This window comes from Carassius gibelio, chromosome B12, assembly GCF_023724105.1.
Source record: "Carassius gibelio isolate Cgi1373 ecotype wild population from Czech Republic chromosome B12, carGib1.2-hapl.c, whole genome shotgun sequence".
Classification (NCBI taxonomy): domain Eukaryota; kingdom Metazoa; phylum Chordata; class Actinopteri; order Cypriniformes; family Cyprinidae; genus Carassius; species Carassius gibelio.
Window position 1 is genome coordinate 16,186,702 of NC_068407.1, and position 19,508 is coordinate 16,206,209.

At 38.3% G+C, this 19,508-nt stretch overlaps 1 protein-coding gene across 1 annotated transcript; it reads left to right on the forward strand.

Moving 5' to 3' along the window:
• Positions 1 to 667: 667 nt before the first annotated feature.
• On the forward strand, positions 668 to 19,447 carry LOC127968905 (parathyroid hormone/parathyroid hormone-related peptide receptor-like). The gene is given in 13 exon segments (XM_052570322.1): positions 668 to 739; positions 906 to 1,147; positions 7,702 to 7,807; positions 8,493 to 8,603; positions 9,086 to 9,207; positions 9,597 to 9,691; positions 10,153 to 10,547; positions 10,663 to 10,723; positions 15,069 to 15,135; positions 15,332 to 15,426; positions 15,522 to 15,663; positions 16,160 to 16,201; positions 18,609 to 19,447. Coding segments are annotated over 12 exon segments (1,737 nt in total). The 5' UTR covers positions 668 to 739; positions 906 to 1,081; the 3' UTR covers positions 19,044 to 19,447.
• Positions 19,448 to 19,508: the final 61 nt, after the last annotated feature.

Sequence of the window (19,508 nt, forward strand, 5' to 3'; positions counted from 1 at the left end):
AGCACAACTGTTGCCAATATTGATAATTCTAATAATGAATCATCATGTTAGAATGATTTTATAAGAATCATGTGAGTCTTAAGACTGGAGTAATGGCTGATGGAAATTCAGCATTGCATCACAGAAAAATATTATATTTTAAAGTATATTAAAATAGAAACCATTGTTTTATATTGTAATAACATTTTGCAAGATAACTGTTTTTGTGTCTGTATTTTCCATCAAATAAATGCAGCCTCAATGAGCATAAGAGACTTCTTTAAAAAACATTACAAGTCTTACTGTTCCCAAACTTTTGAATGGTAGCGTATATATCTGGTTTCATGTGTCAAACTGTTTTTCCTGCTTATTACACTGCAGCATATACCAAATACATACATAGATGTTCATGAAATCGAACTGAATTTGTGGTGTTTGTATTATGTGTGCATGAACAGGCTTAGAAAAATAGCAACTCTGCAAAAGAGGTTTGTCAGGGCTGTGTCTTCTCATGACAATGAAGGGTTAACATTTTTCATGCCCACCCCACATTAACAGTGGTGTAGCCCAACAGCCAAGGGCCGATGATGACCACCACGCTATTAACCTCACTGAACACTCTCACACACCGGAGATCATGTCTCTACAATGACAGATGAGTCTCTCCTTAACAGGTCTCCGAATGGATCAACAAGTTTCATCTTCAGTCAAGGATAAGAGACCAAGAATCGGAGAAATGGAAGAATATCATCTGTGATGGGTAAAGAATATTCAATCGTCATCTTTCCCTTCTTCATTTTTTACTTTAAACATTAAGAAGTGGATTTTACTCTTTTGAAATATGTCAATATATTCAAATGGAAGTGTATCCAGGTAGTCCGTAAATTAACCTCAGCTAAAACAAACTATTGATCACACGCCAACAGATGAATGGCTGGTGGATGCAACGACATCCGAATAACAACAGCTTTAACACAACACAGCAGTAATGACTCCAAACGTCACTTCTCTGCACCTCAATTAGACCACCATGTCCTGAAGAGAAGCAGGAGCTCTCTGGTGAGCTGAAGTTCTGGAAAAGGTCAAAGGTCTTGGGTTAAGCATGGTGTCAGTGGAGGTCTCCGTGGCTTTTGTGTTGTGCTGTGTGCTGATGAAAGCCAGAGCTCTGGTGAGTATTTGACTACTGGCATGAACTTACTTCCCAGCATTAACATTAATCCAGACTTAACCTTGTGAAAAAGAGTTAACTGAGTTAAGTGTGCATGTGAAGATACAAATACTTAAACGAAGAAGGATTTTCTAGACTAGTAAAATTGTCTTGTTTTCAGAAAAAAATAAGTCAAAATTAAGTTAGTTTTTGCTTTAACAAGCAAAATAACCGGCCAGTGGGGTAAACAAAATAATCTTATTTCAGACAGAAAACAAGATTATTTTTCTTACCCCACTGGCATTATTATGCTTGTTTCATGCAAAAACTCATTTAATGTTGACTTGTTTTTCTGAAATTTTGGCTGGAAACAAGACAAAATCTTATCTTGAAGAGCATTTTTTTTGCAGTGTATTGCTTCATATATTACTACATTCAGATAATATATTGCTTAAATAAAAGGCCACTTTAAAGAGAGTACACTAATGTACACGTTTAAAAAGAGCATTGTGTAATGTCACATATTTATAAAAGCTTTACTTTAAAAAAACATTACTCTCTAACTAAAAAATATTTTTTTATATATTCTATTTGCTTGTTTTCTTTTTACTCATATAAAGCAATGACCCTACAAGACAGCATTTTCTATTATTTTTTTCTATTCTATCTACTTGTTTCTTTTTATACATTATAAGGAAAAAACCTGCTACGCATACTGTATTAGACTAACCTGGACTTGTCAAGCAACTTGCATAATATTGCTCTTTTGTTGTTTTGATTGCTTCTATTGTCCTCATTTCTAAATTGATTTGGATAAAATCATCAAAATTACTAAATGTAAAAGTATATTTGAAAGACAGTAGGATACGGAAATTATAAAACTGTACTTAAAGCTATAGTGGGTAAAACACTGACATTTTGCGATTATATTCTTATAAAGTATATACGTTTTGTAGTAATTACTCTCTTTAAATCTATGCAGAAGTCTACTTGTTTTTCATAAGGGCTGTATAATGTTGTCTGCTGCTTTGCCTCCTCATGCAAGATTATAAATTAATACCTGACTGTATGAAATAGTTGTTTATTTGGTTAAGATATAGTTAGTTTAATGGCTCCTTCCTATTTGTTCTTGTCTCTATCAATAGTTAACAGTTTTGCTTCACAGAATTGCCTAAAAATACTTTAAGTATATACATTTATGTGAAATGTAATTAATCAACAATGCTCTTTTAGAGGTATCTCTAGTGCTTTTAATCTTCTGTATTGTGACTAAAGTGTAAATGGATTTTTACTTTAAATCCAGCTTTGATTCCAGTTTAGAATCCAGTGTCATTGACTGGTTGAACACAGAAGATCATCTTCAGTTGATCAGTTTTCCCAATTGTCTATTTGAATCGATGGCTTATCAGCCACATACATATTTGATTGGTCCATGAGACCGACAGGACTGTGTGTGTTGTGTGTGTGTGTGTGTGTGTGTGTGTGTAAGATTCCCCAGCTAAGAAATCACTCGGGCAAAGGGAAAATGGAAAACTCTTTTCACCTTTCATTCTTTCATTCTCTCATTTTTGTTAGGGATTATACAGTAGGTAGAAAGTATATTAGTCTTTTGCTTAAATTGGTATCAGCAAACTACAAATGTAGCCAGGGCTGTAGCTGGGGGTTGCAGGGCCCTGTTTGATATTGTGTAAATAGCACAAATAAACAAATAGAACAAAAGCAAAAAAAAAAAAATGTAACCCAAATTCTGGGCTCAGCCTGTTGGATCATTTTGTTGGGTTGTTTTTAAATATTTTTACCCAGATGCTGGTTAGTTTATCTGTAACTAAGTTGCTAATTTTTTATGCTTTTCGACCCAAACTACTGGGTTGAGCCGAGCTGACTCCAATGAAACAACCCAGCTGCAGAGTTACAGTCAGATCGCAGGCTCTTTGCATCCTCTACAGGAGAAAGCGGTTCTCAGCGCTAACGATTAAGTGCACTTCTTCAGCAAAATAAAGGTTTGTATGCATTTTATATCATTCATAAAGACTTTACTGTGCTGTAAATTGTTTTATTTTATGCAACATAACATAAGGATGAGATGTCAGTCAGCTGCTTCCACTGCTTTTGCCTGGCATATCATAAATGGATTCTATTCGTTATAATACTGAGTTTAATTTAATTTGATGTTAAAATATGTTCTCTAATCTCAGTATTGTTTGTTTATGGGCAGGTTATGGAGTCATTTATGGCATCTTTCAGCTTCAAGTGAAACATGAGGCCGCGGTCTGAAGCTCTGATTTCGGTGAAACACCGGCATGCAAATTAATGCTTTTTTGGTAAAATGTGATTACAGAGACCAGTTGATCACACTTAAATTAAAATGCTACTTTTATATTTGACAGTTTATATATATATATATATATATATATATATATATATATATATATATATATATATATATATATATTATACATATAAGTTTTTTTTTCTTTCTTAATTTTTTTTTGTATAGCACTTTTTACAATACAAATCATTACAAAGCAACTTTACAGAAAATGAAGTTTTTACAATATTTAGAAGTAGCTTATCAGTGGTGACTGTCAGTTTGTGCACATATGACAGGATTTTTCAGAAAAATGAATACAAGACGTAGTCAGCCAGACAATGAACACTATTAACAGCAATTATTACATGATATGATTATAATTATAAAATGCTTGTTAAACTAGTTTAAATGTATGCAGTTGTAAACTGAATGTGAATTCACTTGAATAAATTCATAAAATGTCTTATATTTTGTCCATGTGTTCTTGCTTAAAGTCACCATGAAATCAAAATTGAAAATTTTTATTTTTTTATGTAATACTGTAGTGTTTTTTTTTTTTGTTTTGTTTTTTTTATAAATAATTTATCCGTGAACTTCATTATTATTATTTTTTAATTCATGCCTCTTAATCTTTGATAAAAAACATTCCCAAGTTCCCTAAGCCCTCAGAACGACTCATCTTCTCTTCCGGTCACGAGCTATGGCGCAAGAACAGAGCTAGTGACGTGAGGGGTATACGCTCGGGGAAAACTGAAGCTGATGCTTCACTTTATAGAAATCAATGCATTGACCAGTGCTGACGCAAGCCATGGGGGAGCACACTACTGGTGAAAATTTACCACATTACCCAACGCTGGGTTGCCAAATAACCCAAGTCGGGTTCTTTTTAACCCAGCATTTCTAGAGTGTAGGTGTCAAGGTACAGAAAACTGAATAATCAAATGTAAAAAAACAAAACAAAACATTGCATCGTCTTTACTGTATAAATTAAATATAGATAGTTACTGTTAAAACTACAAAGTAATTCGGTAAAGAGCAGTGAGTGATTTTCTCCCATTTATTTATTTTTTGATTAACATTAAGGTAGGGTGACCATATTTTAGTTTTCCAAAAATGAGGACTAATTAACATAAGTAGCAAGGTTTTTTTTTTTGGAATAAATAAAAAGAAAATAAGTGGAAAGAATAGACAATGTTAGTGTTAAAGGCTATTTTCTTTTTAAATAAAACCAGTACTTAGAATAGAAATAGAAATAGAATAGAGAGTACTAGAGTTAGAGGGTCAAGGGAAGATGAAAGAGATGCATTTTCAGCCGTTTCTTAAAAATGATTAATTAAGGATTCAGCTGCTGGGATTGAGCTGGGCAGGTCATTCCTCCAGGAGGGAACAGTTAATGAAAAAGTTCATGAAAGTTGTATCACAGGTTGAATGCAAAATGTTTCAATATAGGCATTTCAGTCGAATGTATTTTATGCAACATTTCAAATCTGTAACACACTTGGGAAAATCAACCCATGGCCACTGTTTAATAGTAGCCCAATTCCCAGGGAAATAATGCAGACTTGGCAACCCTGCATCCAAACAGAGCTGCATGAGTCAGATTTGACTGATCACAGCCAGGTCAAGAATAAGGAGAGTTGACTGACAAAAGTATTTGCTGCTTAACAGATCCTGAGCTTACTGACAAAATTTGTCTTATCTTGCAAGATGTACTCCCTTTAAACAGAGTGCACGTGATCACGAAATCTAAAGTGAACCGCTCATTCCAAAATGATTTAAATACTCTGCATACAGAGAGCATCCCTGATGCGTCAAAATTATACACAATATAAGAATGTTGGAACACATGTTGTGGGAGCAGGCAGCAATGGTCAGAAATTCAGTGGAAGCGGTATAAAGAAAACAGCCGAATCCAGGACATTTTGGTCGATTAAGAAATCCTGGCCAGGCACATTTTTTAGGCCAAAAAGAGGACACGTCCAGGGAAAAGAGGGTGTATGGTCACCCTGCATTAAGGACACCAACAGCAGCTAGTAAATTATATGCATGGTCACTTTAAGAGACCATATATAGCCCAATGATACACATTTGAATTAAAATACATGGAAGTTTACATTTTCCTGATAACGCGAACCCCCTCCTCCACAGCCGAGGTCCTTTCACCTCGATTCTTAAAAAAACAAAAAACATTAAGATTGGTTGCAAAGAAATTCATATATTTTTAAGGGTTGTGCATATGTCTGGCTATTGAGGAAATGAAAGTGTCTCTTTGTTTGTCCTGTCAACCTCAGAGAGAATTACTGGTTAATGCATGCACATGTTCAATGAAGCAGAAAATGAGTCTGTCAGAGAGAGATGAACGCTCGATAAACAGACAGTTTAAAAACGGTATTAACATGACCCCGAGAAGCACTATTGATCAAGCACACTGCCATTCCCCTGATTGCACCTTCACTGGAGAAGAAACATCCTAGTGAAATGATTTTCAGAATTACTCTGATGTCTTTAGATTATTCGGCAAGTTCAGAAGTTTACTTCTTTGCTACTGAAACAGAATAACCCTCTTCCAACATGAATTAAATGTGTAATGAAATAAAAATTAACTTATAGCCTATCTATCAGATGACATCCTTACAACTGTTTTAACACTGGACAGTCACACAGCCAATTATTACGAATCAATGGCATTAGATTGTGTGAGAGTGTGGTTCATTAATGCCTATGTCTTCAAGGGGAAAAAAACACAAATCAAATGAGACAGATGGTTAATTGACTTTTTGCAGTTTTAGTTTAAGTCCCTTAATGACTAATGTGAACTGTAATGACGATGCTGTGATTACAATGTTATCTCTGTGTGTGTATGAAATTGTAAAGCATTTAAATAATGCATTTATAATTTCATTTTTATTAGAATTTTTGTGATGCTATTACAGAACAAAAACAAAAAAAGTACGTTTTATAAATACATTCACAATGTAGTATTTTATAATAATTATCAATATATTGATTATAATTAAATGCAAGCATTACTTTTACTATTGCTTAAATTAAGGGTTAGAGATCTAAACAACCCCAAATGATAAATTTTTGACTAGTAACGCTTTCCCAATCCTCTGTGCTACTGTGAAAAGTTCTTAAAATCATGTGGCTTGTTCAGGGATGATATTCTATTGCTTGTCTAAGTGACCAGAAAATTTGGTGGAAAGCATAAACATTATAAACAAGTCATAGAGACCCAAATATCATAAAGAATCGGATTTCTTTCTTTCTTTCTTTCTTTCTTCTCATGGTCAGTGTGTGAGCTTGCAGTTTTGTTCGGTGGTTGTGAATATATTCAGGGCACAAATGCTTCTGTGTTTCTCTACTCGTGAGGACCCAGAGATAGGGGCTGATAATGTGGGACAGTGAGGGATAGCCATGGGTGTGGGGTGTGTAAAGTTGGATACTTTCTCATCCTGAAGGCTGAAGAGAGCTCGTCACATACCACAGGACTGTGCTAATATTTCACAACAATGAGAGACAGCACATCAGCCTAAAAGAAGGTGCGCTAGATAGATGGATGATATGTCAATGATTTCAGCTGAGATTGTGGAAAACCATAAACCATATGGATGGAAACTAAGGGAGGTTTTTGTTAGTCTTTTGTAATCTCACGTGTAGATGAAATGGTAAACAACCATTGTTTTTCAACATATTTATGTATATTATTGCATTCTTTGATGACATATTTAAAAATGTGAAATAGATTTTACTTTAAAGCACAACTTTTGATTTCACATTATTACAAATTGGACTAAAGTGGATAATAAACTGTGTCTTTTATTGAATGAATATTAAATTATCTGCAATTAAAGTTTATATATATATATATATATATATATATATATATATATATATATATTTTTTTTTACATTTTAAAGATTTTAAGAACATTACATATGCGCATTCAGTACAGTTAAATGCACTTGCTTTGGGGATAACAAAAAGAAAACCACACCACGGGACAAAATGTGTAATAATGTAAATAAATAATGCAAAATATAACTTTATCTACCATGTAATTGCAATTGCACAATAAGCTATCTAGCAATTGCACAGTAACATTAAGGAAAAAAAATACCACTATCTTTCAGAATCAATATTCATTATATGTTGATTATGATGATACTGTGCTGTTGGTGAGGTGTCTAGAATTGTGTCAGTTGAAAAAATGTGAAAGGGAGCGAGTAATGTTCTGTCTTTTTCTGTATTGCTGTTCTTACAGATTGATTCTGATGATGTCATCACCAGAGATGAACAGATCTATCTTCTGATTGATGCACGGGCGAGGTGTGAGAGAAGCATTCGTGCACAATTAGATGGTGTCAGAGGTATTATAGTGTATTTCATTCGATTTGTGCACTTTATTGTACGATAGATTCAGTGAGAAATGTGCATGTAATTATTGTGTGAATAAATGACTGTTCAACAATGTCAATTCAGAAACACCCCTAACCCTTATTAACAAACAACATCACATCAAAACATCAAACTTATGATTTTCACTTGATAGACAATAGAACAGAAAAAAAAAATCCTCATATATGCTGATATCTACAGTACCATCTCTGTCTATTTAAATTAAATGTGTAATTTGGCATAATATAAAGCTAACAAGAATTGTTGTGACAAATGGACAACTATACTGAAAGCAATCAAAAGATGGTATCTTCCTACCCCCACAGATCCAATTTCCTGAAGACAGCGAGATCTATGATTATGGCAAATTAGACTGTGGCCCTGTTTATATGAAGATTTTAAGATAAGATATATTGATTTGAGCTCAGGTTCCTTTGTTATTCATAGTGATGAGTCACTTCATGGCAGGATATAGAATTGCAGATCCACTATTGTTGGGTTATTTCAAAAATATACCGGATTTACTACAGTACATGTTGAGGAGATTAATTTGACTTCACCTTCACAGATTTTGTACTTTAAATGCATGTTATAGTTAAATATAGATGTATTTCATGTTATACTTTTGATAAAGAAATTATACTTGTGTATTGCCAGAGGATCACTGTGTTCCTGAATGGGATGGGATAATCTGCTGGCCCATGGGAAAGCCTGATCAGACGGTTGCAGTTCTCTGTCCTGAGTACATCTATGACTTCAACCACAAAGGTCTGCTAAACCCCCCAGAACAAAATGAAATTAAACCTGAAGTACTGTATGTAATTTCTCCAGTTTCAAGAAAATGAATGTTATCTGCAGTGATGTCTCACAGGGTGAATTGTGCTTATGCCTGTGCAAACTATGCCATTGCTTGCTGTTGCCAAAATTCTCTGGTAACTTGAGGGCAACTGCGCTGGCCTTCATCTTGTCAAACCACAGCAACAAAAATCTCTGTAAATGTCCAAGAGTATTGAGGTCACTACATATAGGTATTTGTGCAATTAAATGAACACAGACAACATTAAAATTCGATGAAAAGCTGTGAACTGGCTATTGCGTTTATGAACTTTGGTGGAAACCCCCCTACCACAGGCAACTAAACATCCTTCAAGGGGAAACATATCAAGCACTGAATGTGAATTCTGTCACATTTTTAAGTGTATGCACTATATACTTAAGTATTTAGCATTACGGTTTTATGTGCATTTTAGGATATGCATATCGCCACTGTGATGCGTCAGGTAACTGGGAACAGGTATCCACTATAAACCGGACATGGGCTAACTACACAGAATGCACCACGTACCTACACACTAACCACAGCGATCAGGAGGTGAGTATTTTTCATAGCACACAGGCAGCTATTATCCAATTTATGGCATGCATTACATTTCTATTGCTCATATTATACTACATATTGCTCATATTCATACTATATAATTTTAAGAATGTATGTTCAAAATGGTTAAAAATTCAATAGATTAAACTGGATGAGCCACCTGAACCATTTCTTTAGACCAGAATATCATAGATAGTTTTATATCTAGTCTTTTTAAATGGTTCAGTCACCATCTATAGCAACCACACAGAAGCATCAGCATAGTAAAACACAAAATATATTTATTTTTTGTCCAAAACGTATAAAATAAAAGCATAGACTAAAATATACAGTCATGTACATACATTCAATAATATGTGTACTATTTTGCTGTGTTTATTTAGGAGGTCTTTGAGCGACTTTATCTAATGTACACTATTGGATACTCCATATCATTGGCGGCATTACTGGTGGCTGTCTTTATCCTTTGCTATTTTAAGTAAGTGCAAAATGAATACAGGAAATAACCATTAGACAAGATACATATCAAGTTTTTAATGTAAGAGTAGCACTGAATATGATATCCATGTGTTCAGATACAGACTTATGAGATATCTTTGCTCTGATTTGACCAGACAGTCAGCAGGTCCTCTGCTCACGGAGGAAGTTGTGATTTATAATTTGTATATTTCACACTAGTAATTAATAACAAGAATCAAGTAATTATAAAATTTCTTATGAAGATGTACTTATGCCATAATTTAAGTGGGTCAGAAACACCCGTATGTTCAATTAATTGCACTTAAAAAAGTTATTCAAATTCATCATGAATGCAATCTGGATGTACTGCATTTGCATTGTCATGTGACCTACAGTATGAAACAATGAAATTAATCATTTTGCACAACTACTTCAAAGCCATTTTGATTATTCTCCTTTCTCTGTTTCTTTTTTCTATAGACGTCTCCATTGCACCCGTAACTACATCCACATCCACCTCTTCACCTCATTCATATGCCGAGCAATCAGTATATTTGTGAAAGACGCCGTTCTTTCTACCATCACAGATGAAGGCAAACTAGAAGATGGGTCCATTGGACAAAGACCCTACATGGTACTCACAAAAACACATTTGCAGATGAATACATAAATAACACAAAGTGTCTGCAGAACCCAGCATTGGTTTTATTGTTTTGAACAGGTGGGCTGCAAGGTTGCTGTGACCCTCTTCCTGTATCTCTTGGCAACCAATCATTATTGGATACTGGTGGAGGGTCTGTATTTGCATAGTCTGATCTTCATGGCCTTCCTGTCTGATAAAAACTGTCTGTGGGCTTTAACAATCATAGGCTGGGGTGAGTTGTCACTCACATTTTTTAAAGCTATATATTATGGCATTGAGGGTGGAAAATGTAGATAGTATTCTCCTTTAACATCCTGCTTCAGTCTCTCTTGCTTCCTCTTACATAGGAATACCTGCAGTGTTTGTATCCATATGGGTCAGTGCCCGGGTGTCTCTGGCAGACACACAGTAGGTTTACACACACACAAACAGGTGGCACACATGCATGCAGTGCCTACATGCTAATATTTCTGTTAAAGCTCTAAATGTTAACACTTTGGAATATGATCTACTGATTTGCTTGTCTTCGGCCTGAGACTATGGGATTGGCCCTAACATCCCCACAACCCTACATAGGTCATGCAGTTTGGAGAATAAATGTATTATCTTCTGGGTGTTGAGATTTGTTTGGCTTTAACTTGCATTTTTAGGCCAAACAGGTCCCATCAAACCACAAAACTTGTTTCCAAAAGGTTTAGGTTTTGTCACATAGTCTTTAGCAAATTCCAGGCAAGACCTAATGTTTGCCTTTCTAAAAAATATTCTCTGGCTGAACCTGTGAAGTCAAGATATTTATGGTGCGGTCAAGCAGTTGTTTATAGTTCATGTTTTTATTCATGTATTTATTCATTGTCTATATTAAACATTGGTGTTCTGCAGGGTTCTTGTCATGATTCTGCCCTCGTGTCCTTGATTTTTCCTAGTCTTGAGGCAGGATCATGACAGACCCGTGTTTTGTGTACAAGCGCATGGCCTTGTCTTTGGGCCATGTGCTTGTGTTGTCTTGTTCCCTTGCCCCGCCCCCCTTGTTAACCTAGTCGTGTCTTGATTGTCCCATCTGTGCCACCTGTCGTGTCTTGATTGTTCCCCCTATTTAGATCTCCTAGTGTGCTCTGTCTTGCGTCGGTTCATTGAGATTTGTTCCCTAACATTTGTGTTTGTACCTCGTCTGAGATTATTCCACAGCTACGATTGTTCCTGAAGAAGTGTTTTGTATTACTGTGAGTGTTTATTTGTAGTTAGTGTTCAGTGTCTTTGTTTGCCTTGTTTATTGTGTTTTGCAGAATTATTTAGTGTCTTCCCTAGCCAGTGTTTTCCCCCTCGTGGGTTTTTGTTTTCCCTTTTTGTAAATAAACCCCTTGTTTTGTGATTCCCTGTCTGCACTTGAGTTCCTCCTTGCCTAACCCTGACAGAATGAACCGACCAAAAAGGAACTCAGCAGGCAGGAGGTCCCCCGAGCTCCAACACTTGTTGGAGTTCCGTCGACAATGTTGGATGTCGTCCCCCACCGACAGGAAGGGGGTCACCCTCCCATACTCGCCCGAGGGGGAGTGGATCCTTCGGAATTATGCCCGGCTGTGGGAGAGCATCTCCCAGGAGGAGCCACAGAGGTCCCCCCCAGCTACCCAGCTGCCGGCGATCCCGGAGGGTCGTGTCCTGGCCGTGGCAACCCTGGGGGATCAGTTAGGTCCCTCCCAAGATCCTGAGGCACCTCCCACTACCTTAAGTCTCCCCAACAAGCGAGGGAGACGGCTTTCATGGGAGTCACCTTCAGAGTCTTCGGCGTCCGAGGCTGCCCTGCCCGAGACCAAACTCCCCCAACCCGCCTCTGACCCAGCTGTAGCCTCTGCACCGCGCCCGAGGAGGAAGAGGAGGAAGAAGGGGCCTGAAGGTCCTGTGACCCTGTCTCCTCCCGTGCCAGCAGCGGTGAGCGCTGGCGTGCCCGTGCCAGCAGCGGTGAGCGCTGGCGTGCCCGTGCCAGCAGCGGAGAGAGCTGGCGTGCCCGAGCCAGCAGCGGAGAGAGCTGGCGTGCCCGAGCCAGCAGCGGAGAGAGCTGGCGTGCCCGAGCCAGCAGCGGTGAGCGTGCCCGAGCCAGCAGCGGTGAGCGTGCCCGAGCCAGCAGCGGTGAGCGTGCCCGAGCCAGCAGCGGTGAGCGTGCCCGAGCCAGCAGCGGTGAGCGTGCCCGAGCCAGCAGCGGTGAGCGTGCCCGAGCCAGCAGCGGTGAGCGTGCCCGAGCCAGCAGCGGTGAGCGTGCCCGAGCCAGCAGCGGTGAGCGTGCCCGAGCCAGCAGCGGTGAGCGTGCCCGAGCCAGCAGCGGTGAGCGTGCCCGAGCCAGCAGCGGTGAGCGTGCCCGAGCCAGCAGCGGGAGCCAGCAGCGGTGAGCGTGCCCGAGCCAGCAGCGGTGAGCGCTGGCGTGCCCGAGCCAGCAGCGGTGAGCGCTGGCGTGCCCGAGCCAGCAGCGGTGGGCGTGCCCGAGCCAGCGGCGGTGAACGTGCCCGAGCCAGCGGCGGTGAGCGCGGGCGTGCCCGAGGCGGCAAAGAAGAAAGCCGTATTCAAGTCGGCAGTCGTGAGAGCGGAGGAGAGAGCCGCGGCCGACTCTGCAGCAAAGACTCTTGTACAGTCGGTCTCATCTCATAAGGAGATGCCAATTGTCATAGCTGCTAAAGCCTTTTCTGATTATTTGTCCCGTCTTGTCCAAATTTTAGAAATCCCCGTCAGTCCTGTCTTGTCCCCTGACCCTGTCCCCAGAAGTCCCAAGTGTCCAGCCGTTGTCCCCCCGTGTCCTGTTGATGTCCCCCCGTGTCCTGTTGTCCCCCCGTGTCCTGTGGTCCCCCCGTGTCCTGTGGTCCCCCCGTGTCCAGTAGATGTTGTCCTCCCGTGTCCAGTAGATGTCGTCTCCCCGCGTCCCGTAAGTGTTGCCCCGCGTCCCTTGTCTGCTCCTGTCATGTCCCCTGTCAGTTGTTCCGAGACCCCTCCCCGCCCCTCACCACCCAGACCTGCCCGTACCCCCCGTCGTCAGCCTTCGTCCTGTCCTCCTAAGATTCCTACCCCTCCCACCCGCCCTGGTCTGTCCCCCATGAACTTTGTGGTCCCGCCCCCTCCCCTTCCCTGTTTGTTTTTTTTGATTTGTCACCCCAACCCTGCCGTTGTGTATTCCTGTTTGCCCTTGTTGTTGTTCGTCATGTCTTGTTGGTTTGTGTCTGTGTCCCAGTCTGTCATGTCAGTCGTGTCCCGTGTTTGATGTTCCCTTGAGGAGCGTCTGGAAGCCGCTCCTTAAGGGAGGGGTTCTGTCATGATTCTGCCCTCGTGTCCTTGATTTTTCCTAGTCTTGAGGCAGGATCATGACAGACCCGTGTTTTGTGTACAAGCGCATGGCCTTGTCTTTGGGCCATGTGCTTGTGTTGTCTCGTTCCCTTGCCCCGCCCCCCTTGTTAACCTAGTCGTGTCTTGATTGTCCCATCTGTGCCACCTGTCGTGTCTTGATTGTTCCCCCTATTTAGATCTCCTAGTGTGCTCTGTCTTGCGTCGGTTCATTGAGATTTGTTCCCTAACATTTGTGTTTGTACCTCGTCTGAGATTATTCCACAGCTACGATTGTTCCTGAAGAAGTGTTTTGTATTACTGTGAGTGTTTATTTGTAGTTAGTGTTCAGTGTCTTTGTTTGCCTTGTTTATTGTGTTTTGCAGAATTATTTAGTGTCTTCCCTAGCCAGTGTTTTCCCCCTCGTGGGTTTTTGTTTTCCCTTTTTGTAAATAAACCCCTTGTTTTGTGATTCCCTGTCTGCACTTGAGTTCCTCCTTGCCTAACCCTGACAGTTCTATTCTTGGATCAATGTTATTTTCAATGTATATGTTTCCACTAGTTTACTTTTTTTTTTTTTTTTTTTTTTTTTAAATCTATATTTCATATAATTTATATGCTGATGATACGCAACTTTAAATTATACTCATTCCAAGTGATTATTCATTATTTAGTTTCTTTGTAGGGCCTATATTGTTTAGGTAAGATTAAAGCCTGGATGTCTAGTAATTTCCACCATATTAACAAAAATAAGGCTTTTCCTAGTTAAGAATTTTGGTAACACTTTACACTTTACAATTTGTTAAAATCAGTTATTTATATTAGTTAACATAAACAATAGTTTTATAAAAGTTGTATCTTTTACTATTAGTTAATGCACTGTGAATTAATAACTAATAACATTAATATAATTTGTATTAGCTAACATAACGAAGTATAAATTATATTTTATTAATAATAATATATTATTAATTGTTAGTTCATGTAATGGAAGGCATTAACTAATGTTAATAAATCTTATTAATAAACCTAACCTTATTGTAAATGGTTACAAGAATTGTTTTATATTACCACACTTTTTTGTTGGAAGATTAATGTGCAAATGGTAGATTAGTGTAGTCCAAAAAAAAAAAAAACACACAAATGGAGGAGTGCTGAGATAAAATATCCTCAGTCACAGACATTTGCATTCGGAAGGGATTTGATTTCTCAAAGGACCATCGAGTTTGTTGAAAAAGTAGGTAATGTTCTCTGGACTTTTTACAGAGGATTTGTGAGGAAAATATTCAAGAAAATCTTTTGAATTTTGTTTCACCCTGAATTTTGTAATGAGTGTCCCTGTGTTAAAAAAAGTTTTAAATAATTAAATATTAATTTCACACAATAAAATACAGATAATAGATGATTGACAGTGCTTTCTAAAACATTGAATGCTGGATTTCTTCATCTCTAGGTGCTGGGATATTAGTGCCGGCAATCTCAAATGGATCTATCAAGTACCTATCCTGGCAGCCATTGTTGTGAGAAAATATATATTTTTCTCAAATAAATACTAATAATAATTCAAATCTTTAAAGTAAACATAGCCTATGCAATAACACAAATATGTACTTTATAAAACTGGAAATATATTATCCATATTTTATAAACACTAAATGCTTCCTATCAGAAAATCCCTACTGAAAAGTCACTTATTTTTGTGTTTTATTTATCTAGGTAAACTTCTTTCTCTTCCTCAATATCATCAGGGTTCTTGCCTCTAAGTTGTGGGAAACAAACACTGGAAAACTAGATCCTAGACAGCAGTACAGGTCATAAATTACTACACACACAAACACACACACACATGCATGCGTTTACTCATGTAAACACATATGTGACTGGTAGTGATTTGTTTGCTGTATAGGAAACTGCTGAAGTCAACCCTGGTGTTAATGCCACTGTTTGGAGTTCATTACATGCTGTTCATGGCTCTTCCATACACTGAGGTCACAGGTCTGCTGTGGCAAATTCAGATGCATTATGAGATGTTCTTCAACTCTTCACAGGTATAGTCTAGTTTAAAAAAAAGAAGAAGACATTTTTAAACCTATAATATGTGAGTAATAGATATGAAGGAAATTACTTTGGGATTCAATGGCTAAAAATGGAATAGTCTTTGAAACAGTTATGTTCAAAGTGACAATGATTTATACTTTCCATAAAAGCTTTATTAATTTATTGATTTGCAATAAGAATTGATGAATTAATGCATTAACATGCATTAATTGACATTAACTAACAATTAATTGCTTATGGTTTTTATTAATATTTGTTTACATTAGTCGATAAAATTAAACTTTTTACTGTTACTGTAGATTCATGGTAACTAAGGTTCTTAAAATAAAATTAACAGATGCAACATACAAATGACTTGTCAATGGAGCTTTTTCTGTTGCTTTAATTTAGTTAAAGTTAGTTAAAGTATACATGGTTGCTGCCCTGAAAAATTGCATGCTTTTTGTGGTTATGATTTCATTGGATATTTTTATTTCATTTCCACAGGGTTTCTTTGTGGCATTTATTTACTGCTTCTGCAATGGGGAGGTGAGTGTTTCACACTTTAGATTTATATGTGTGTACTTACTGTATTTACCCAGTGTGACTTGATAGTGTGAACTTGAACAGTTCAACAAGCTTTCTTTGAAAAATGCATGTATAAATGATTAGTTCACTTCCAGAATAAAAGTTTCCTAATAGTTTACTCACCCCCCATGCCATCCAAGATCTTCATGTCTTACTTTCTTCAGTTGAAAAGAAATTAGTTTTTTTACTTTTTTGAGGAATACATTCCAGGATTTTTCTCCATTTAGTGGTTTCAATGCAATTTCAAAAGGCTCTAGTCTACACCATCCCACCCGAGATGTAAGGGTCTTATCTAGTGAAGCGATCAGTCAAATTAAATGTATATACATTTTAACCACAAATTCTCATATTGGACTATCCTAACTACATGCATTACGTAATTACTTTGGAAAGGTCTCACATGTACCCAGCAAGTGTTTACAAAGTGAAACTCTCTTCACTCTCTGAGGCAGAAGTCTCAAAACTCATCTTTTCTAAGCACCCTACAACTTGCCCGCTTGATCCTATTCCATCTCATCTCCTTCAAGCAATTTCTCCTGCAGTTGTACCTGCACTCACTCACATCATCAACACTACCCTCCACACTGGTGTTTTTCCCTCATCATTTAGGCAGGCACGTATAACTCCACTACTTAAGAAACCCAACCTCAACCCATCTCTTTTAGACAACTACAGACCAGTTTCCCTTCTTCCTTTTATTGCAAAAACACTTGAACGAGCTGTGTTCAAACAAGTCTCTACATTTCTCACACACAACAATCTCCTTGACAGCAACCAATCTGGCTTCAGAAGTGGACATTCTACTGAGACGGCGTTGCTCTCAGTTATTGAAGCTCTAAGACTGGCAAGAGCAGAATCAAAATCTTCAGTACTTATCTTGCTTGATCTGTCCGGTGCTTTTGATACAGTTAACCACCAGATCCTCCTATCAACCCTACTGGCAAATGGCATCTCAGGAACCACACTTAAATGGTTTGAGTCTTACCCATCAGATAGGTCCTTCAAAGTATCTTGGAGAGGTGAGGTGTCCAAGTCTCAACATCTAACTTCTGGGGTGCCTCAGGGCTCAGTTCTTGGACCACTTCTCTTCTCTGTCTACATGGCATCATTAGGTTCTGTCATTCAGAAACATGGCTTTTCATACCACTGCTATGCTGATGACACTCAACTCTACCTCTCATTCCATCCTGATGATCCGACTGTAGCTATTCGCGTCTCAGCTTGTCTAACAGACATTTCTTCCTGGATGATGGACCATCACCTTCAACTCAACCTTGCCAAGGCAGAACTGCTTGTGATTCCTGCAAACCCATCGTTCCATCACAATTTCACCATCAAGTTAGGCACATCAACCATAACTCCTTCAAAAACAGCTAAAAGCCTTGGAGTTATGATTGATGATCAGCTGACTTTCTCAGACCACATTGCTAAAACTGTCCGATCCTGCAGATTTGCTTTATTCAACATCAAGAAGATCAAACCCTTTCTTTCGGATCATGCTGCACAACTCCTTGTTCAAGCTCTTGTTCTGTCCAGGCTGGACTATTGCAATGCCCTCTTGGCAGGTCTTCCAAGATTAATTTTTAATGAGCCAAAAAGAATACACGTCACACCTCTGTTTATCAATTTGCACTGGCTTCCAATAGCTGCTCGCATAAAATTCAAGGCATTGATGTTTGCCTACAAAACTACAACTGGCTCTGCACCCATTTACCTAAATTTGTTACTTCAGACTTATGTGCCCTCTAAAAACTTGCGTTCTGCAAATGAACGTCGCTTGATTGTGCCATCCCAAAGAAGCACAAAGTCACTTTTACAGACTTTTAAGTTAAATGTTCCCTTCTGGTGGAATGAACTTCCCAACTCAATCCGGACAGCTGAGTCCTTAGCCATCTTCAAGAATCGGCTTAAAACACATCTCTTCCATCTTTATTTGACCATCTAACTTTAACACTCACTATTCTAATTCTATTCTTTAAAAAAAATCTAACTACCTTTCTAATCTTTTTGTATTCTATTTTCTTTTCATTTATTATGCAATTATATATATGTGTATATGTTTTTTTATTTTTTTTAATTTTTTTATTCTATTTATTTTTATTTTTTTATTCTTCCACTGTCTTCATCTGTAAGTCGCTTTGGATAAAAAGTCGCTCAATGAATAAATATATAACATACAAAGAAAGTCAAACGACCTATACAAAAAAAGGTAAAACAATGATGTCGGACAGTTTTAGAGAGAGAGAGAGAGAGAGAGAGAGAGAGAGAGAGAGAGAGGAAACCACATATATCACCTTTAAATTTGTGTGTGCCAGTGTCTTAACCCTTTTTCTTTGTCTCTTTTTTTTTATCCCTCCATCATTAACAGGTGCAGGCAGAGGTTAAGAAGGCTTGGCTGAGGCGCAGTCTTGCAATAGACCTGAAGCAGAAAGCTTGTGTCAACAGCAGCGCGGGATGTGGGAGCAGCTACTATGGAGGCATGATGTCACACACCACAACGCAGAGCGTGTGTCTCAGTGTCAGCGGCACTAAAGGCCTGCCTCTGGCCACTATGGGGGCCAGAGGACAAACGCGTCTCCACCATTCAGGAAATTTAGGTCATGTGCCTCACGACACAGAGACTGTGTTTTCTAAAGTGCGGCAGCATGAGCTGGTTCTGAGGCAGAATGATGGGAAAAGGTCTCCATGCAAGCAGAGCAGCAGGAATGCAGAGGAAAGTGAGCATGATTTTGAGCCATATTTTGTAGCAGATGATGAACATTCAGGTTCCATGTCTTGGAAAGAACTGGAAACAATGCTCTGATGGTCTCCTGGCTGAATATTAGTGTGCTTACTATGGTTAGAAGCCCTTAGTATTAAATAGTCTAGAATTAAATACAAGTTAAGCTCAGTTAACAGCACTTGTGGCATATTGTTGACCACAGGAATTTCAACTCAGTTCTCATTTTCTTAAAAAATGAAAGAAAGAATGATATCTAGAGGTGGAATCATGGAGGAGTGCAATTTTGACGTGGGCCCATCTAGCAACATCCTAGAAAAAAACATTTAGAAAACACTGTAGTAACCAACCCAGCACACTAACATTGTAGCATTGTAGAATTTGAGCACCACTCATTTTCTTGAGAATTTTTTGAGTTTTTACTATTGTAATTATAGATGTCTGAATCTGAGATGTCAAGCAAATTCATATATTTGTCTGTCATGCATATAGAGAAAATGTTTTATGATACAGGATTTTACTGGACATCACTAGAAAGGTTGATCTCCT